Source organism: Prunus persica, chromosome G7 (genome assembly GCF_000346465.2).
Source record: "Prunus persica cultivar Lovell chromosome G7, Prunus_persica_NCBIv2, whole genome shotgun sequence".
Taxonomy (NCBI): Eukaryota; Viridiplantae; Streptophyta; class Magnoliopsida; order Rosales; family Rosaceae; genus Prunus; species Prunus persica.
In genome coordinates, this window is record NC_034015.1 from 9,083,191 (window position 1) to 9,104,373 (window position 21,183).

The window sequence follows — 21,183 nt, forward strand, 5'->3', positions numbered from 1 at the left end:
TCAAATTAAGAATATTGTTACTCGTTAATCAAATCAAACATTTCAATATGAATCGAATTGAAATAAATAAAATTAAAAATTAATTATTTAATAAAACCAAACCAATCCGTCAATACAATAGAATCGGTAGGTGGATATTTCAAATGAAATGCCCACCTCACATTCAGAAAGTTCAAAGAAAATAGTATAATAATTTTTTGGGTCTTAGTTTTGGTTTCAGAAGCAATAGAAAGAAGCAGAGTAAGGCGCGGACCAAAAGGAAAGTGACCACGTCACCAAATTTAAATTCCTTCCTCAAGAAGGCTACCGTCCTTTTTTCTTTTCTTTTTAACTTCACTCTTATGAAGTCTGCGAAGCATAGAAGAGAGCCAGAAAGAGGAGAGAGAGCCAAACCCTGACCAAATAAAAGCCCTCTTCTTCTCTCTGTCAACAAACATAAACAACTCTCGCTCTATAACTTCTAAACTCAGCAAAACCCTAAATATCAAAAGTATTTATCAATATATATTTATATATATTCACAGGAAACCAATCCCTAGCAATTCCAAAACCCTAAATTTTTATTTCAGGCTTCGTCGGAATGTCGCCGGCGGCAGTGGATTTTCGGTCTCCGATCACCTCTATGCCGACCAAATCCTCCTCTACTCCTGAAAACCCTAACCCTGTACCCGACGTGGCGTCCTCTCCCACCTTTAACCTCGGTGCTTCAAACGACAATGGAAGTCAGTGTCAGTTCGGTCCGAGTGTGCCGTCGCGATCGGGTCGGTTGCGGCCGAGGTTTGTGAAGATGAGGAAGCAGCATTCAAGGTCAAGAACTGGGTCGGGTGAGAGTGGGCCGGGGGTCAACCCGTTTTGCTCGGTAAGTGATGGTACTAGTTCTTCCAATGGGTTTAATTTTTCTAATGGTGATTGTGGGGGTGTGGATTTTGTGTTTGGTGCTAGAAAGATTGGTGGTGATGAGAATTTGGATAATGGGGAGGAAGGGAGTGGTGGAATAGTGAGAAATTTGGATAATGGGGAGGAAGGGAGTAGTGAAATAATGAGAAATTCGAGTTGTGATGATAATTTGGATAATGGGGAGGGAGAGAGTTGTGAGAAGGTGAAAATTTTGAGTTCTGATGAGAGGGGGCAGGTGAATACTGGGAATGGAAGAGAGTCTGATAAGCTGGAGAGTGTTTGTTATGAGTGTAGTGCGAAGAAGGATGGTCTGGGATCTAGTTTGTGTCGGGAAAAGAGAGAATTTTGTGAAAATGTGAGAGCGATCGTTTCTGAAGATAAATGGAATGAAAAAACAGAGACTGAAACAGAATGTCAGAAGGGTGATAACCGGGGTTTTGTGTTTAGTGCTAACAGCAGTGGTTTGAGTTCGGATTTGAAGTTGGATTCAAATCAAGAAATGAGAGAATGTGGTGGATATGTGGAGAAACCGAGCACATATAATAGTGGAAAAATGAAAATAGAGAGTGAAGTAGGGTATAATGTGGGTTCTGGGCTTGGAGCTAGTCAAAGAGATTCAGCTCCGAAGTTGAATGCCGAAAATAGGGAGTCTGCAAGTTTTGTGTTTACTATTGGCTCGGATGATTTTGGGTCTACTTCAAATACAGGAAACAGAGAACACAGTGAAAATGAGGGGACGCCAGGTTGTGATGGTATTGGCAGTACAGAAATTGATAATGAAGGTGAGGAAAAGAAGGACAATGATATGGGTTTTGTGTTTGTTTCTAGTTGGAATTCCTTGAATTCAGGAAAGAAAAGCTCTAGTGGAAAACTGGAAAAGTTGGCTCCTGATGTCCTTGGTGGGAAGATGAAAGTAGAGAGTGAAACAGAGTTTGAGAAAATGGAAGCTGATCCTTTTAAATTTCATGCTGAGGAGCGTTGCATCTCAAATAAAGATCATGATAAGGGCTTTTTTGTATTTGGAAGCAGCACTAAGAAAGGTTCCAGTTTGACTGAATGCAAGGTCATGAAGTGTCAAGATGAAATGAAACTGAGTAGTGAAAATTTAGGAGATTGCAAGACCAATTCAGAAAGTAATTCTTGTGGTCAGTGTTCAGGAGGTCCTTATGTTGCCTCAGAGAAAAATAATGGAGATAATGATGAAAGTAGTGACCAGAACCATATCTTATTTGGAAGTGATAGAAACACGGAGGGTGCCACTATAGGAATTTCTGGTTCCAAAAAATTTACATCTCAGGCAGGAAGTGATGAGAGTGTTGAGGCAGGACAGTTTTCTCATTATCCAATTAATAATAATACACACCCAAATGTAGCTACTGCCCCATGTTCATCCTCATCAATTGGTCCTGGCATCAAAAGCAATGGTTGTGTTTCTGAAGCAGCTTCTGTGGGTGGAGTAAGAAAGAAAGATGAAAATAGTTCTACTAGCACTCCAGATGGTTTTGGAGTGTGCTTTGAGGACTTTAAAACGTCATTTTTGGATCCTTCCTGTCTTAGAGCAAATCTTTTTCCTGAATTAAATAAAACTTCGGAGTTCAGTGTGAAGGGTAGGTCATTTAGGGACAAAAGATCAAGGAAACAAAGGGGAAAGTCAAAGCTGAGTAAGCAATGGCCAGTTCAAGATCATGTGCCCAAGGAAAGTAGTTCCCAAGGAAACCCAGACCCTTCTGGATGTTACTCACCCATGGATTTCTCTCCCTATGAGGAAACAAGAGTTGCTGATCCACATTCAAGGGAAACTTCTGTGACATCTACTGACTCCAACCACCTAGTCAACGATAGTGCACCCTGTGCCTCCAATGCAACAGTTCCTGCTGATCCTAAAGGTGAAGATTTGATTGCTGCAGGAAGTGGGTTGGATGACAGAGGTGATCGGATATGTAAAGAGCCCATTGAGGAGAATTCGAGGTATATTGGTGAGAAAATCTTTTTCCATGATTTTTTGTGGAAAGGGTCTGGTCCTGGAGCTGAACCTGAAACTCCCTGCTTTAGTTCCAAAAGTGAGCATGTGAGTAGTATCAGTGGTGCTGGTTTGGATTCAGAAGAAGCTAGAGTTGGCATTGGCTTAAATATAGAGAGACAAGAAAGTGCTTGTAAAACACCACTTTTTGCTTCAGGTTTTGAAAATATGAAAGATAAATACTTCACATTTTTGGCATCGTCTTCTGCTCAAGGTAGCTCAATGATGGGAAAGCGCCAACAGCATAGAAAGAAAAATAGGATGAAAGTTGGTCACAAGACGTTTGTTATAACTCCAAGTCCGAATGTTGAGTTTGGATCTTCTGACCTATTTACCCTCCACTCTAAGGAACCTTTATCTGCAGATGTAGTTGGTAAATCTGAAGCAAATGAACAAAAGGAACCTTTATCTGCAGATGTAGTTGGTAAATCTGAAGCAAATGAACAATTTAAGCAAGTGAATATTTCTTCTAGTGCTGCTACTCATGAAACCTGTGAGAAATGGCGGATCAGGTGCTCCTTGCATTATACTTTCACAACGAGTTTTTATCTTTTATGTTTTACAACAATTTTTATTAGTTATATGTTTCATTGGAGATGATTCTTATGTTTCTCACAATGTAAGGATTTGGTTTCTGTCAGGGGAAACGAAGCCTATAAAAATGGAGATCTTTCAAAAGCTGAAGATTTTTACACACAGGGAATAATTTCTATACCTTCTAATGAACGATCAGGATGCTGCCTTAAGCCTCTGTTGCTATGCTATAGCAACCGTGCTGCAACAAGAATGGTTCTTGGAAGGATAAGGGAAGCTTTAGGGGACTGTGTGATGGCTACTGCATTAGATCCCAACTTTCTCAAAGTTCAAATGAGGGCAGCTAAGTGAGTATTCCGTTTGTATGCCTACAAATTATGAATTCCATTTGAGCTCATACGAGCAGATTAGAGAGAGTTTTAGTGAAGCTTGGGTTGGAAAATGCCACCCCAATCAAATCTAGGTTGAGCTCGAATTTGGCGATTGAATAACCTGAGTTCAACCAGAGATCACTTGAATTCACTACCTAGAATATCCAACATAGAACCTGAGACTCGACCTGATTTGAACTCAATACCCAACCTGATAAAAATATTAAATGCATTCATATATTATATGCACATATCAACTAGTATCTTAAGCTATATGATATATTTAATGTTGTGGAACTTTTGTCAGATGTTGAATTGGTGTAACTAGTCTTGGATTATTTTACTCTTGATTTTGTTGATTTATGTTTACACAAATGTTTTTCAACGATTGGGTTTGCTTTTATGAACTCGTTTGTGTTAAACTCAACCTCACCATTTCGGTAACCCTGGCTAATAAGTTTACTGACGGATTGAGATGAGGTTGAGTTCATCGCAACCTTAGTGGGTTGTTCCCTGGTTTAAAACCAGAACACACATCTCGGGTTGAGCTTGGTTAGCCTTTCAGCCCACTCGAGTTGCATTGGTGAATATTCTTTGACTGATATGGTGATTCTGTTTGTCATTTTATTTTATTTCTTTAAGGTGATTTGATTATTTTCCGAGCCATATGGAAATGGATTGTGGCTCACTTACCCTCACTTAATAAATATTGTCCCAAGCTTATATTGTTGAAAAAGTTTCATGTATATCTATGTTGTATCATGTATGTGTTGTTGCTCTTGCAATGCATGCCTATTTTAATGTGTTGTATAATCTAAATATGCTTCTGTTTTTTATATTAGTTGCCATCTTCTGCTCGGTGAAGTTGAAATTGCACGGCAGTACTTCAATAAGTGCTCAGAATCAGGAAGTGGTGTGTGTTTGGATCGAAGAGTTGTAATAGATTCTGCAGATGGACTACAAAAAGTTCAGGTACTGCATTTATTTCCTGTCATATTTGTGATGGGGAATGTTACTAATGCTGTTTATGCGAGCTGTATATCGATCAGTTAATATATTGATTTACATAATTAATTTTTATGCCAAAGGATAACAGTTAGTGTGCTTGACATGAATTATGTGGCTTTTAATATACACTTAATCAATGTTTTAAGTATTCTTCTCAATAGGGAATCTTATTATTCTCAAGCATCCAGTTATTTATAATAAACAATTTGTCAAAATGATGTGAACATATATGTGATTTTTTTATTTGCAGAAAGTGGTCGAGTATACAAATCGTTCTGCCAAGCTGCTGGACCAGAGAACTACTGATGCGGCTCTCACTGCTTTAGAAATAATTTCTGAGGCCATGTCAGTTAGTTTATACTCAGAAACATTGCTCGAAATGAAAGCAGAGGCTCTGTGTTTGGTCTGTGCTCTATTGCCATATTACTCCACTCATTTATTTTAGTTAGTTTACTGAATCAATTAGAGTGTAGTGGTTGGTGCTTCTGTACATTTAACTGTTGGTCTCTTTCTGTTATCACTATGTTGGTTTCAAGCCCCCACAGTGGTGGTTTCCCCCTTTATATGACAGTTAAAAAATAATAATAAAGTGTTTGTTTCCTTGTACCCAAAGTTGTGGTCTCAATATTTTGTATATTTTTTGTTGCATTTTGCAGTTAAGGAGGTTTGAAGAGGCGGTTCAGTTGTGTGAGCAGAGTTTGTTTTTTGCTGAAAGGAATTTCGCTCCACTGAACAGTGTTAGGTTGTGGAGGTGGTTCTTCATATCCAAGTCTTACTTTCATTTGGGTAGGCTTGAGGCAGCTCTTGATTTACTCGAGAAGCTACAGGAAGTGGAATCTACTAAAGACATGTAATACACAATGTTTTCTGCGCAGATTCAACTTCTATGTTTTCCAGTTTAATCAGGGCAGTCCTTTTCTTAATGATATTTAAATTGCTGAATCTAATTTTAACTATGTAGGTATGCAAGTAAGAAATTGGAATTAGCGGTTTCGTTAGCTGTCACCATACGCGAACTTTTAAGCCACAAGGTAAGTGCTCTGTTGCTTTAATTTCTTTGCAGTAGGGTGGAGGATTAGTTGACATCTGCGTAGGTGCCATCTATGGCTATCATGCTTAGCGTATCATGTATAGCGTGTGTTGCGTCAATTGTGAAGCATGCAATTTTAGCATATCCTGAATGGTTTTTAACTACAAAGAGAGATTGGTAGCACATACTTCTACATCAAACCTTCATTATGATAGATTGTTTTCATTCTGGAAGTTGGAAAGTATAAATCTTAGGGTCACTTACCTGAAAGTACCCTCCAGAAACAAAAAGTTCCTGGTTATTCAATGTTCTCTAATTACTGGTAATATGTATCTAATAAATAACATCATGGATACTAGGTTTTTTTCTTTGCTATAATATTAGAATGCAGTTTCCCCTGAATCCAAAGTAAGGAAGGAAAGAGATGCTTACAGTCAGAGAGGTCCCAGACTGTAGTGTTTTAAATTGCTGAGATAGTTCATCAACTGAATTATTCCTTTGTTTGGTTGAAGCCTATTCTTGGTGTGGGTTGGTGGGAGGTTGATAGTCGTCTTTTACTGTAATGATTGTTATGTACAACTAGGCTGTTTTTCTTTATGCTGGCATACTGTTCATAAGTGCTCTTGTTCTTTTGTCTAGGAGCTTATACTTCATCCAATTGTATGGGATTGGAACTTTAGTTAGCTATGCCTATAATTTTTAGCATTTGAGTTAATCTTGAAAGTTTTAAATGAACACAATGAACTAAATTCACAACTTTCCTAAAAACAGAATGCAGGCAATGAAGCATTTAGATCAGGAAGATATGCAGAAGCATTGGAACATTATACTGTTGCTTTATCTAGCAATTTCGGATCTCGTCCATTTTCAGCCATCTGTTTGTGCAACCGTGGTGCAGCACACCAAGCTTTGGGTCAAATTACTGATGCCATTGCAGACTGCAGTCTTGCCATTGCTCTTGATGGAAATTATGTAAAGGTAATGCCATTAAAGTGCATTTCAAGCAGGATACCACATAAGCACGTGTGGGTAAACTAATAATTAACTTGTTCTCTTTTCTTTAATGATGTGAACAAACCCTGTGAATTTCTCTTTTAGGGTCTTTGGTAGCTCTTAATGACAGGCCTTGTCACGAACACCCTTTTTCATCCTGATTACTGAGTTGTAGATATCAAAATTTGACAAGATCAGTAAACTCTAAGAATTTCATTGGCAATCTTTCAGACGTTCACCTTTCTCATTATACTCATTTTGTTTATTAAAAAAAATTGCAGTTCTTTCTTCATCTTATATCTGTGACTACTTGAGCTTATGCTAAATTTGATATATTCCGATTGATGATGTCAATGTTTAAGCTACAATGCGTACAACTGAAGTCCTGGACTTCATAGAATGGTTTAAATAAGTTTGAGCTGCAATGCTATAATAAATATTGTTCTATTTCATTGATAATGAAGAGACAAAACAACTATACCATTTTGTTTTCTTAAAAAGAACAAAATGTATTAGTTTGGTTTCCCTAATTTTGGCAAGAAATCAAGGTGGTCTGTTAAATGTTACCTTGTTTTGTACATGGTCATCCTCGGCCCCTGTAATTGTAGTTTATGAAAACCATTGTGTCAATATTCATAGTTTCAGTTTCTAAATAATTGATTTCTTTAGCACTGACTTATTCTGAACTTGAAGTTGTTCCATCAGTTTTCTTGTTTCTGACTGCTTCTGCCCTTAACAGGCAGTTTCTAGAAGAGCCACCTTACATGAGATGATACGAGACTATGGACAGGCAGCTAGTGATCTCCAAAGACTTATATCCATTCTGGAAAACCAATCTAATGACAAAGCCAAAGAGTGTAGCTCAAAAGGTAGATCCAATGGCAGTGTAAAAGAATTACGGCATGCTCATCGACGAATGCCTTTGATAGAAGAAGAAGCTAAGAAAGGAATCTCTTTGGATTTTTATGTCATTTTGTAAGTTTTTATTATCTTAATGCCTTCATAGCTCAGTAATCGCCTTGCTCATATGTGATTCTAGGAGCCTAGTTTTTTCATACTGAATCAGTAGAGTTAGTATTTCATAAAATATAGGCTGGTGTCAACGAAATTTAGAGTTTTAAGAGTTACGTTAAGGGAATCTGATATTATTAGATAAAATTACAATACGAAATCTCTCATTAAGCTTAATAGTCAGAAAAAGGAAAAAGTTATAAATAGAAAACGGGGGATTATGGGCAGTTTTGGAAACACCTTGGTATTATTAAGCTCTAAGAAATGATGGATATAAGAGCCAGTGTATTTACATTGCGTAGATGCAAGCTTAGACATTCTTTGTTTTCATTTATTTTAAATTTATTTAATTATGATTGAGATTTAGGGGTTGATTACTTAGCTGTATTTGTAATTATTTAACGTTTTCATGATAGTTTTATATAATTATTATTATCAACATTTCATTATTTTTCTGTTATTATTTTTATGTCACTGATAGTTTGATGGTAAAATTTCTATAAAGGTCGAGTTTTTTTTATGTTTATGCCTATTTTGCTGCAACTTCTGCAAAGAACTGATTGTAAATCTCAATGCCAGGGGAATTAAACCATCTGATGCAAGTCCTGATATTAAGAAGGCTTACCGGAAGGCAGCTCTCAAGCATCATCCAGACAAGGTTTTAAACTTTTATACCTCCCATTTTCGTTTATCTTTGTTTGCTGTTCCTTTTACTCTGACATCCTATTCTTTTGATTTTTCTTTTTTGGGCGGATTTAGGCTGGCCAATTCTTGGCAAGGAGTGAGAGTGGAGATGAAGGGCAACTCTGGAAAGAAATCTCTCAGGAGGTTCACAAGGATGCTGACAGGCTCTTTAAAATGATTGGAGAGGCATATGCAGTACTATCAGACCCTGCTAAGGTTTTTTTCCGCTTCATGTGTGCTACTTGATGTTTTACTTTAAAAGAATATTGGTACTAGGGTGTCACTTATGCAACAGTAGTCCACGTGATTGATGCTCGAGTATTTTTGTGTCATTACACTTAGATTCGAACCATTTTATTTATGCAACATATTGATTCTACCAGCTCCTGCAATATATGTTATTTGCTTTTCAAAGACATATTCTGGCCTTACTTTTTTTTTCTTTTTAATGTTCATGTTAAAAACTTCTTAGCCTATATTGATACAGCAACTGCATTTTTTAAATTTGTGACCTTATACTTCGAGATTTCCTATTTTACATCCTTTTTATGTTTTTTCTGTCCTTTTGTCATGTTTGGTGGTCAAGTAAGATGATGATTCTTAAGTTGAATCTAAGGTTCGTACTTTTGACTATTAATTGAAGACCCATTCATTTTCGGTGACATGTCATGCTTTCTTTTTTTTTTACTGTTTGATAGTCCTTTTAGATGGCAGGATGGTTAGTAACATGTCCAGTTGCAAGTAGCAAATTTGTTAGAAAAGTACCTGGTAGATACTTCAACCAGGACTTGAACCATGCATTTTACTAAATCTAGACCCACTTTTTTTTTTTTTTTTCTGCAACAGCGCTCACAATATGATCTTGAGGAGGAGATGAGAAAAGTAGAAATTGAAAGCAAGGAAAGCGGCATTTATAGAAAATCTTCAGATTTTCAGAGTCCTGGACGCAACAGTTATAGAAGACCTGATTTCCATAGCTCTCCATTTGAGAGAAGTTCTAATAGTCGGACCTACGGCAGGGAGAATTGGAGAACATATGGAAATTCGTATTCTCGATGGTAAAAGGGAATTGGAAGATTTGAGTTTTCCGCACAAGTGCACGGCATGTTTTTAAATGGCCCTAGTTTCATAGGGGATCGATGGAAATGTGCTGGCTGCTAGGGCTCAGGTAATTATTCTCATAATGGATCCAGTCAAACGTAGCCGGTCTTTGATCTGAAAGCTAGCTTTGAATGTATATCAAGAGGTTGAGCCTGGTATCTTGTATATCTACAGGAAAAGAAATGAGAGGGTTTTGGTCATAATACAACAGCAATGTTTATACATTTACTACCTTCAAAATACAACGATCAACACCTCAGTCCTGCACCTCTGATGCTCGGCAAGTGCTAGCGATTATGGAAGAAGAGCTGGAATTCTTTGGTTTACATCCATTTTGATGGAAAACAAACAGCGAGGATAAATAATTGTAAAATTTTTACTTGTTTGTACTAATTGAATAAATGAGTGAGCCCATGTTATAGATAATTATTGGATGGTGCCCTTATAAAAAGATGTAGCCCTCTACTTCTCTCTTCTGCTTGTACTCAACTTTCTCCAATTATCTTTAAATTCATTTTTTGGAAACAAAGTGTGGAAGAATCAATCGAATCAATGTTTTATCCAAAAATTATTTAGAAAATATTTCTCTCATACTGACAAACCTAGGAACATAAATATGTGGTAATTTCACTCTACAGGGTTCAACATAAAAATCTTTTTTCTTAGTGTGATTAGTGGAATGGATCGGACCAAATCTTTATCATCCCTCACTGCTGCTGAGGTTAGTTCCAAGGTTTTATTTTTCAGAAGTTATTCACAAATATGATGTTACAACTTCATCCAAAGAGCTCATTAAGAACAAAACTAATAAACGGTTTTTGGGAAATCCAATTTTCAGTGGTTCGATTAAAATGAGGGAAAAAGTTGCAATTTGTTAACTTTTTTGATAACCATTTCAATTTTTATTTTTTTGTTTTTATTTTTTTGTGCTAGAACATAGAGGAAAAAGAGAATGAAAGTGAGAATGAGAGAGTGGAGATGGAATTGAGGGAATATGAGAGGAGATGATGGGAGGGAGGTGTAACAACTAGAAACTAAAATCTATTTCAAATTGTTTACTTTCAAGATTTTGTTTTCACTTCTGTTACTCATCCCTCTCATCCTCTCTCTCAATCTCCTCACTCCCATTCTCACTCTCATTTTCTTCTATACTATAGGACAAAAAATAAAAACTAAAAGCTAAAATTGAAATGGTTATCAAACGGGCTTTTAGCAACTATGTAACAAGTAGAATGCAAAACTTTGGAAAAATGGGATGACAAATTATAAATAAGAGCTTCCTACAAATCCAATAACACCTCTTAATTAATTCTAAACGCATTCAGCTAGATTATTCTGGGCATCTGAAAAAATAAAAAATAAAAGACTAGATGGTGCAAGAGTAAAATTTGAACTCATTATCCGTAAGCCTCAAAGCCAAGCTCCAAAGGTACGACAAAAAATGCCTCCAAATGTAAATTACATTTTTATCCAACAAATCTCAACATGTTCCTGAGAAAAGCTTGTGAACTCCTTGGCAAAAATTTAAGATTTCTAGTCTTGCTAATTCAGACCTCAGTTACAAGTCAACGAAATTTCAGAGAATATCTTGGATATCTAGGAACTGAACAAAATTTATCGAGCAACCTGTGACTGGGCATGTTCCAGAAGCTGACCAACCAACTTGTAGGTACGTCCGGATAATGCCTTAGTGTGGTCTATCAGTTGCTCATACCTGGAATCCAGTGAAACAATGAAATTTTTTTGTTAAAAAAAAAGTTGAGAAAATTAAAACTGACAAAAAGGTGTGAAAGCATAAAGACAAAACTGAGTCATAAACGAAAACAACCGGACTCTTATCAATTTCAAGATCTATATCAATGAACTTACACATTCGGATGGTTAGGTTCCATTATAACAGTTCCAGACTGTGAGTCAATCTTGGCATCAAGCTTTGAGCTGCGAATTAGATTCACAATCCATCTCTCCGCTTCCTCATAATTCAAGTTTAACTTTTCTGCAAGCACTCTATCAAACAGCAATTCAATTGGATTTAGTATTTATAGAAAAGAGTGAAGAAGGTAAGTTAATTAAAAAAACCGATAATAATGGGTAATGGTACTAAAATACAGTCAATTATGTTTCTGAAAATATTTACGGATATGTACTCAACCATACATTATTCCTGCAATTTATATATGAACTCCAAATGCATGCACCACATACTAAAAAAATTATGCCTGAAATTTTTTATCTTAACACAAATCTCATCCAAACATTACTCCTCTATCGCCCAAGCTCTGGACCAAAAACAAATAAGCATGTTAAGACTAGTCAATTGCACCCAAATATTTAAGAAAAATGACTTTTAGAAGTGCCTTGTACAGGGATGCACAATAGTGTCTTGAAAATCACAAGGAACAAAAATAAGAAAAGAACGATGCAAATGCTGACATATTGCTGCTCATAGACCACTTTCCATGGTGAAATACAGATTTTTATTACTGTTTTCCTTTCTTAGATAGAAAGTAAAATATTAAATGTCAAAACAACGAGGTTGACACAGAAACAATCCCAAAAAAGAAGCAATTACCCCATGTCAATGCGCTGATGTATACGGCAGTAGGTCTCAAAGATAAATAGACGAGCATTTTCAAGGAACTCATCCCTCAACGGTACAGTTGAGAAATTGCCTTCTTCAACTCGTTTTCCAAGGAAGGGATCATTCAATATTACCTACATAGTCAAATCAAGTTCAATCCAGGGCCTAAACTGAAAAGATATACAACCACCTATTTTCAAGAGTAATTAAGGTACAGCAGAAGTCAAACAATCCACTATGTTCGGGCACTTACTTCTTCACACTCCCTCATCTTCTTTTGTGCACCATCAAAGTCATAATTAACATATACACAGGTCAAAAACTCTGTTATGGGATCGTTATAAGAATTCTGCTCCTGCTGAATAACCTTTATAAAGTCCTTGAATTGAGGTCTCCTTCTCTTGTTGACAATGAATGCAGTCGCTAAGTAACGCACAAGATGGGGAGCATTGGTTTGAATGGCATTCAGATACCTGAAAAAACTCACAACAGTCCCATCAGGAAATACAAGTACAAAATGTCTAGTAACTCAGTCTTCACCAAAAATCAATATTTCAGAAGGGGGAAGCATATCTTAAATAGCTTATAACTCAAAAATATTGGCGCGGTATCAGACGATTTCTAAGCAAAATATTTGAACCCTAGTCATTTTGTTGGCTAAGAATCACTACCTTAATGGCATCCTATCCACAAAAAGCTAGACTCCACCCAAACTTTTAATTAGACATAATTCATAACATTCATGCAAATGTCAATTAAGCCACTCTAACAAGATTGGGATAAGCATCTTTCTTTTTTTCTTTTTCCAAATATGTGTAAAACACATAATATAACGAGTCGTGTTCAGAAAAATAAGCTGACACTAGTAGAGGCATGAGATTATCAATGTTAAGGATTGATAAAAGCAAAAGCAAAGTTGTCAAATTTATAGAAAAAACGCAGCACCAGCAACAAGAGTGCCAATAAAATGATGAAGATGATAAATATGTCAACTAAAAACCAAGATAGATTAGTTTCCCAGAAAGAAGAAAAATCCAAGACAAATTAGAAATTCCTCAAACTTTCAGGGATGGGGAGTGATAAGAAAAGAGATACAATGTGGCATGGGTTGTTTTATTAATAAATAAAGCGAGATGTCATTGTACAGTAAAAGTAAAAAAAATTAAAAATTGATTGGGAGAGGACATACTTGTCCTGATTAAACAAGTCAATGATCTGTGTTCTTCCATTATCGTGGTTGAAAAATATGAAGAGACTCCAATGCATTAGCCATATTCTATTTTGCACCTGATTCATAGGCGAACTGAAACTCTGCAACAAAAATCACCACCATTATACAAAAGCTCATTAAAATAACATGGACATATAAATAAACAACTGCGTGTGTGTGAGCGTGTGAAAATGTAAATAAGGAAACCGTTGAATCAATTATTTCTAAACCTTTGAATCGATGATTTCCTTCAAGCGATTAAGCTCTTCAAGAGCAATGTCCCAGTTTTGCATCAATATCTCAGCTGCCAGCTTTCCCCACAATGCACTCAGACTCCTGTCACTGTTTGTGCATAAAGCCCTGTACTGATAGAGATAATCAGCGGCACCAGAGTAGTTACCACATTCAAACTGAAATTTCGCATACTGATACAATGCCTCTATCTGCTGTGGACCGATCTGTTCAAAAAATTCATGCCAGGAGAGTTAAACTTATGCCAAAACAAAATAACTCCAAAAAACAAAAACAAAAACAAAAACCAAATCTCTTTATTCAATAAAAGTAATGTTAATCATACAACAATTAGACCTTTTTCAATTAAATGAGTAGGCTTCTAAGATAACACCTTATAAACACATGCAGTATTGCACTGCATAGCATAAGCAATTATTCTTTTAAATGCTTTACTTTTCCTGGGTTTTAAAAAGTAAAAGGAAAAGAAGAAAACTTGGGCAACCTGGTAACGCTCATGGAGCATCTGGAGATTGTATTGCTTGTCAGCCCTCAGCTCCTGAACGGCAGCCGCGTTCTGCAAGAAATTCACAAGCGGGGCCGCCGACTCCTCTAGGGCCTTGAGGCGAGCCACCACCTCAACCCTCCTCTCCACCATATCTAAGCATACCCATAATCAAACAGAAAAATTGTCAAACACATAATGTGCACACACAACACCCAAAGCACATACACCTATAAACACAAAACTATATACCATGTATATAATTTTACCTTGGGGGACGTCTTCGGTGTGGTAGAGGGACTTGTGGATGTCCATGGCGTAGTCGACCATGTTGGTCTTGTTAAGGAGCTCGATCTTGGACTTGAGGATCTGCTCATCTGGGTACATCTGTCGCTCTTGCAGGAACTCGAGAAGGGGAAACACCAGGTGCCTGTCTAGGTTAGGCGCGATGCGTGGAGTTAGGTCGTACTCCGCCATAGCCAGAGAGCTCCTGGGTTTTGCGGCAACAAGCTGAGACAGAGAGAGAGAGAGAGATAAAGCGACTGAGAGGGTTTTGGAACTGCGAGTTGAGAAAGAAGGTCGTTTTGCTTCTTCTAGGTTTAGGAGTTTCGCTGCTATCCGGTTTTTTTTTTTTTCCCCGGGTTAAGAGGCAGGCCGAAGCCCAAATAAACAAACAAAAAATACTAACACAGGCACAGCCCAGAGTAAAAAGGTGGCCCAAGATAGCGAGAGGCGAGTATTTATTTAATTTTTAAGGGCTCATTTGGAAGTGCTTCTTTCGGAAGTGCTTATGCCAATAGCGCTTGTGACATAAGCACTTCTACAAAGAAGCAGTTTGTTGTTTGGATGTCACTTTTAAAAGTGCTTTTGATATTTTGTTGAGTGTTTGGTTGACACAGTAAAAGCAATTTTATAAAGTACTTTACAAAAATTTAAAGAAACCCAAAATATTATAATAAACATAAAAAATACAAATTCACAGGATCTCAAAATAAAAACATGAGAAGGGTATATATATGAGTAAATATATACTTCACAAATGATAAAAGTAAATATGTTTTCATTCCATTCATAAACTCCAGCACATAAAAAAGTTATCAGTCACTAAGGGAACAAGTTAGAGCATCATTATCCCGAAAACTGGATCTGAAAGTGACAGAAATTTAACATTGCGAATTTCTAGTTTTGAACTCAGTTTGAAAACACTGAAAGCTTGTGTGACAGTACTAATTAAAATGCTAAACGATATTGAACCGCCTTAAATTGTTTGTAACCAAAGTAGTTTGGATACACAAGTATGAAAAGGAAACACAATAATACAAATAATTGGATAATCCAAGGAAACATAATCAGATTCTTGAGGGTGGACATGGGGTTTTAAAACCAGATGGCATTTACATCTCAATTTCCTTTGGCCAGGTTATACAAATAAATTCAAAATCTTTTCTTAATTACTAAAGCTATTATTCTAACTTGGATTGTTATCCCACAGCCACATTTCAGGAGCCCTTTCTTTGAGGCTCCACAATTTACCTGGTCTGTGGAGTGGAGTCCCTTCGGTGATGGATTTCACTATTTTTTTTCAATACATTGAAGAAGGTTAGTCCAGATAATTGTTGGTCAACGAAAAATTCAGGAACTTTTCAAGTTCAATTGCTGGGATTTATGAGAACACACAGAAAAGCCAAGAAATTTGGAAACAACAAGAACCAACTAACAGAACAGAAACATGAGATTTAAGCAAGACAAGTTTAACAAGAATCAATGATTTACCTCTCTTTCAGAAGAAGCAGAAATATAACAGATGAAAAGTCCACCAGGATATGGAATTCCCCTGAAGTATGAAGTCCAAAAAATCTAAAGAGTTGGTGTGTGCTGTGACTTTGTGGATGTGAAGGCAGAAGAAGAAGAAGGGTGTTGATGAAGGGTGTTGAGGCTGAAGCTTCGTTGCCGACCAGAGCAGATTGTGTGTGAGAGAGATGGCGTCTGATATTTCGCGGGTAGTTTTGGTTTTAATAGGAGACACAGAGAAAAAAAGGAGGAGGGTATTTTTGCATTTTAAAAAAAAAAATCAAATATGGGTATTTTTGGCATTTTAAAAGTTTCTTTAAAGAGAGTCAAGTGCTTCCCGTGTTTTTATCCTGCAGCGCTTTTAAGAAAAAGCATCTCTCAAGTGCTTCTTTCAAAACCACCCAAGTGCTTCTTTCAAAACCACCCAAGTGCTTTTGGACCTCACCCAAAGCGCTTTTGCAATTTTTGTCAACACACCATTTTTAAAAGACATAAGCACTTTCACCCATTTAGAAGTGTTTTTCGTTGCTCCAAAAGTACTCCCAAATGAGTACTTATTTATTTTTTAAATCAATGAAGGAATGAGGATTTGAACTTGACACTTATTTAAACACCAATCAGAATCCAATGGGATATAGCTAAATTTGTTGAGCTCCTCCACCTCCATCCTTGTAGGCAGATGTTCGAAACCCCTAAACACCCAATGAATATTTATGTAAATCCCCTCTTATCGCTTGTACTAAAAAAAACACTACTCAGAAACCCTTTACATGCGCTTTATGTAGATTGACAATAAAGACATGTTTTGAACTACTCCTATAAGGCCATCTCCAACCTAAGGACCTAAACCCAAAATATTGCCCAAAACCTCTCCCAACCCAAGAAAATGAAGGACCCAAAATTTGAAAAAACCTAAATTTGGACCCAAATATGGGTCCAAGTATTGCTTGGACCCACTATTCAATGGAGCCCATTGCACCTAAAACAGCCCCATGTGCACAGCATCTGTCATGGGCCCTAGTTGACCTACTGGGCTGTTGCTGTTTGGCTACTTATCCAGCCACTTGTCAAGCTGCTGTTTATCTACTTGTACAATTGAATTTGATTATTATGATTAGTTTATATTCTAACTATAACTTAAATCAACGATCTAGATTAAATATAAACTATTTTAATGGTTAAAAAAAAAAAAATTCAACAGCTGAAATTTAAATCCAACGGTCAAAACAATATTTTTAATTTAACTAGGTCAAATTATATTTGCAGAATTTCAATTTTTTTAGGTCAAATTGTTCAAAAAATTTAATTATGAAGTTATTTAAAAAGATTGAATGAAGAAAAGTTATCCCTAAAAAAAAAAAATTAGACTTAAACCATTCTTAAATAATTTAATAAAGTTGTGGACTTAAAATTTGAGTCCGGATGGTTGGGAGAAAAAACGATTTGAGTCCAGGCAAAACCCAAATAGTTACTTTTTGGAGGGGAAAATTTGAGTTTAGCCCTTCATGGGTTGGATAAGGCCTAATGACTAAAAACATGGGTTTTATGAAGACGGAAAAACCTTCCAAGTGCTTTTGAATAAAATTTTCTACGTGCCTTTAATAATAGTGTGTCTGAAAAGACATATGAGCAAAAGTACTTCTTATTTCTTATAGAAGTAGTCCCAAACAAGGCCATAAACCCGCAAAATCCAATCACCAATCTTACATGTCCACTACAACTCCAACCATTTTTAAAGTTATACGAGCCTTTATGAGAATGAGTCCAATGAATTTGGATAATTTGCCTATGATGATTAGCATAATATTTGAGGTTAAGAGGTCGGTTGCCTTTCGAGTTATTTACAATAACACCCCCTCATGATTTTGGTTTTTTTTCACAAAACTCCCTGAGGTTTTAGAAATTACATAGACACCTCCTCAGGTTTTAAATTGTTTTCACAAAACCCTTTGTTTAAATGATAATTTTTATTAAATAAAAGAAGATGGCTGCACACATTGAAACTCCTATAAGATAAGATAACACCAATATGGAGCACGTGTTCAAATGGAATTAAATTCTTTGCCTACAGGATATTTCAGTTAAAGTGTTGTGTCAAACATTGAAGCCAAGGAGTGATTATTCATTTAATCTCAAACTCCTCAAAATGAATGGCCTATAAAAGGGAGAAGAGAACAGTCATCGAAAAAAGAAAAAAAAAGGCAGAGAAGAGAATAGCCGCAGGAAAGAAAAGGAGGAGAAAGGAGAACAGCTGCAGGAAGGAAAAATTAGCAAGCACACTTCAGAAAGGGAAGAGCCATTTCAAGGTAAAAATCTTAGTTTCATGGCACAATTTTTTGGTTTTTGCTCAAGACTTCAGGTTACGTTCAACTTAAGGATTCCTAGCAGTGATGATTTCTATCATCATAAAAAGGGCCAGGAATCTCTCTAAGGACAGCTCCGCTCAAGTATTTCCGAGGATACGATCTGCACCCAGTTTTTTTTTTCTTCTATTTATCAGTCCACAGAGATTCTTGGCTATGATGATTTCAATCATCATAAACAAAGTTAAGAATCTCTCCAAGGCTTGGCTCAGCTCAAATAACTCCAGCGATGTCTTCAGACATCCAGTCCACAATCAACATGAAGGATTGTCTTCTATGATGATTTCAATCATCATTCCAACAGGCAGCTCTGATCAAGTGCTTTCGAGGATGTGTCCAACCTCCAATTCAACAGTAATTCGTGTGGACTGATTGTCATGGCAGGCAAACCACCGAAACAATAAAAAACTCCTGCACAACTCTATTGAAAAGGGGTAGAGGAAATCCTAGAGTTCTCTAGGTTCCTCTCATTGTTGTGCCACAAAAGCCAAAGCTCGTTCAATGACGTTCGCATGAGATGGACAGCAAACAAAAAAAATAAATTAAAAACTGAAAGAATCAAAGATTAAGAAAAAGAGGAAGAAGGGTTTTTGCTATGAGAAAGCACCGACCCACCGACCCAAGCTGATGGGAATTTGTCGCTCTGCTGAAGATAAAACAACAGTTAAAGCATAGAGAAAACTACTGGTTGTGAAGTCACCATGTGAAAAGCAAGAGGTTTCTTTTGTGCTCTTTGTATGTAGCTGGCGATGAGCAAGGAGAAACAAACTGGAACTCCACTTCCTGCCAATTATCTCTTTGGTTATTAACCTTGGGATGTTACAGCAAAAGACAACAAGGGGCTTTGGTTCTTTTGGCTCCACGTCACTTGCAAAGGAAAATCCTTAAGTCACCCAATTGACAAGAATGTCTTTTGTTGCTGTTGCTTTTGCTGCCTATGCAAAAGCTATGTTAGTTCAATGAATAAAATAAATAAATAAAGAACTAAAGGAAGGCAGGGGGTTACCACGTGAAACCTCAGGAGGGGAAGAAACAGATTGTTTCTTCTTTTGATGATGCAGCAGGCAGCCTGTACGAACTGGTTTAGAACAACAACAAAATATCAAGCGCTATCGTTTAAATTGCTGGTGCTCTCAAGTTGTGGTGCACATATACCTTTTTAAAAGAAATCCTTGTGGACTAATCCTATTCGGAAAAGGTTCTTCTTGTGCTTCTTGTCTTCAAATCCAACAAGGAATAATATGGCTTATCCATGCTTCACTGGGAGAAGGATTTTTATCCTTGGGTGTCTTGATAAAATAAAAAGACACTTGTTAATGGCACCAAGCTGTGAGGGGACCAGCTGGAGCAAAGCAAGGCCTTTGGTTTACTATGTTTTGCTGAATGTAAACAGAAGAAAATCGAAGCTCGTGGAGATGCCAAATGGGAGCCTTGATAAGCGGTTGTACTCTCAAAATTCTCTGAATATTTTACAGAGGCTGAACGCAATGCAATACTTATTGTGCATTGTGATATGAAGCCAAGCCATACATTACCAATTTTGCTGGAGGGCCTATGGGTAATGACAAGTTATTAGCACATTTGTCTTCCTTTGCCAAAAGGGTAACATGGCATTGTTTAGAGCCTCTCATCACGCTCTGTGTTCCCATATGAAAAAATATCTGCCATTCTTTTATTTCAAGAGAGACCACATTATTTTGTTATGGGAAAATGATGGAATTTAGATAGGCACAAGTCATGGCTACTCTCTCACTTTCTCCGGCAATCCAAAAAGTTGGCACTTAGCCAAACAGAATGACTCAAGCGGCATGGAAGCTAAATTTGATAACCGAGGAAACAATAACTAGTCAGTGACGCTGGAAGCATAAAAGCTGAAGGCAAAACAGAAGTGCCTCATGCTTTGCTTACAAGTCCAGTTGAAAACGACTAATGGTTTGCTCCAAGATTCATCCTCAACTGTCACTGTGCAAGTCCTACTTGGAACAAGACTCATGAAGTCTTTCAAGTCCCCAAAATCATGCCTGGATACAAATGCATTATCAATGATCAAATTAAATTAATGGGTTTATCAAAATTGCCCATTAGTTTTCTTTGACATTGACAATAAAAATGGTACAAAACTATTCCAAATTTTCTTATGAGTCATCTATCCATGCAAATTTCAATGAGATTAAATTCAAATATCTCAAATACAAATTCTCAATTAGTGGGCCACACTTACCCATTAATTTCTAATTTTTCTCATAGGTCATCTGCCTATGAAAATTTCAACATCTCCAAATTGTCTCAAAAATACAAATTCCCAATTAGTGGGCCACACTTACCCATTAATTTCCAAATCAATTTAGAACTACGTCGGTTTGATCCCGTCAAGGGTACGTAGGCAGTCTAACATCCCAATAGACGCAACCGCAACCAAATTCAAATCCCTAGTTTATCTTAACCAAAATTTGCCAAAACACTTTCCCAAGTGCAATTGTCAATTTTAGGAAAAATTAATGGGATAATCAAAATTACTCATTATTTTTCTTGGACATTGACAACAAGAAAAATGGTTCAAAACCATCCAATTTTTCATGGGTCATCTATCCATGCAAATTTCAATTCAAATGATCGGATTACTAGTGATGAATTAATTTTCCTAGTGATTTTATCAATTTGAGCTTCTCTTATTTTTGTTTCGTGACTTTCTACTTGTTTTGTCTTTTAATTTCGTTGTTTTAGTTAATTAAATCATTGTTTCAAAAATCCTTTTTGTATTTACGTGAGTATGCTACGCGTTTAATTTCTTATTAATATTATTAAAGTAGTTAAAGTATTTTGTGAAGTAAATTAGGTTAGACTAATTTGAAG

At 36.6% G+C, this 21,183-nt stretch overlaps 2 protein-coding genes across 3 annotated transcripts; one reads left to right on the top strand and one right to left on the bottom strand.

Annotated features, from left to right (window-relative positions):
- On the top strand, positions 250-10,174 carry LOC18771325. 2 transcript variants are annotated; one of them, XR_002272734.1, is made up of 12 exons: positions 250-3,429; positions 3,559-3,798; positions 4,665-4,794; positions 5,081-5,233; positions 5,487-5,680; positions 5,792-5,861; positions 6,632-6,838; positions 7,593-7,828; positions 8,444-8,522; positions 8,624-8,764; positions 9,395-9,716; positions 9,824-10,174. XR_002272734.1 is itself a non-coding variant. In XM_020569391.1 (11 exons), the coding sequence occupies exons 1-11, from the start codon at positions 581-583 to the stop codon at positions 9,608-9,610; spliced, it is 4,515 nt and encodes a 1,504-aa protein (XP_020424980.1). In that variant the 5' UTR covers positions 250-580; the 3' UTR covers positions 9,611-10,174. The 2 variants fall into 2 exon arrangements, 1 of the variants encoding a protein (XP_020424980.1); XM_020569391.1 differs by having other exon boundaries at positions 9,395-10,174.
- LOC18771317 (eukaryotic translation initiation factor 3 subunit E) lies at positions 11,021-14,794 on the bottom strand. Its single transcript, XM_007202004.2, has 8 exons — positions 14,446-14,794; positions 14,177-14,331; positions 13,671-13,898; positions 13,420-13,541; positions 12,484-12,703; positions 12,222-12,364; positions 11,519-11,656; positions 11,021-11,363 (listed from the first exon to the last, which is right to left on the bottom strand). The coding sequence occupies exons 1-8, from the start codon at positions 14,651-14,653 to the stop codon at positions 11,264-11,266; spliced, it is 1,314 nt and encodes a 437-aa protein (XP_007202066.1). The 5' UTR covers positions 14,654-14,794; the 3' UTR covers positions 11,021-11,263.

Excerpts from the sequence above, each read along its gene's own strand:
- LOC18771325 (XM_020569391.1), top strand. The coding sequence starts at position 581 with ATGTCGCCGGCGGCAGTGGATTTTCGGTCTCCGATCACCTCTATGCCG. Across the intron at positions 4,795-5,080 it reads ATGGACTACAAAAAGTTCAG|AAAGTGGTCGAGTATACAAA; the intron begins GTACTGCATTTA and ends TTTTATTTGCAG. Across the intron at positions 5,234-5,486 it reads AAGCAGAGGCTCTGTGTTTG|TTAAGGAGGTTTGAAGAGGC; the intron begins GTCTGTGCTCTA and ends TGCATTTTGCAG.
- LOC18771317 (XM_007202004.2), bottom strand. The coding sequence starts at position 14,653 with ATGGCGGAGTACGACCTAACTCCACGCATCGCGCCTAACCTAGACAGG. Across the intron at positions 13,899-14,176 it reads TGCTCCATGAGCGTTACCAG|ATCGGTCCACAGCAGATAGA; the intron begins GTTGCCCAAGTT and ends TTTTTTGAACAG. Across the intron at positions 13,542-13,670 it reads AGGAAATCATCGATTCAAAG|AGTTTCAGTTCGCCTATGAA; the intron begins GTTTAGAAATAA and ends TTTTTGTTGCAG.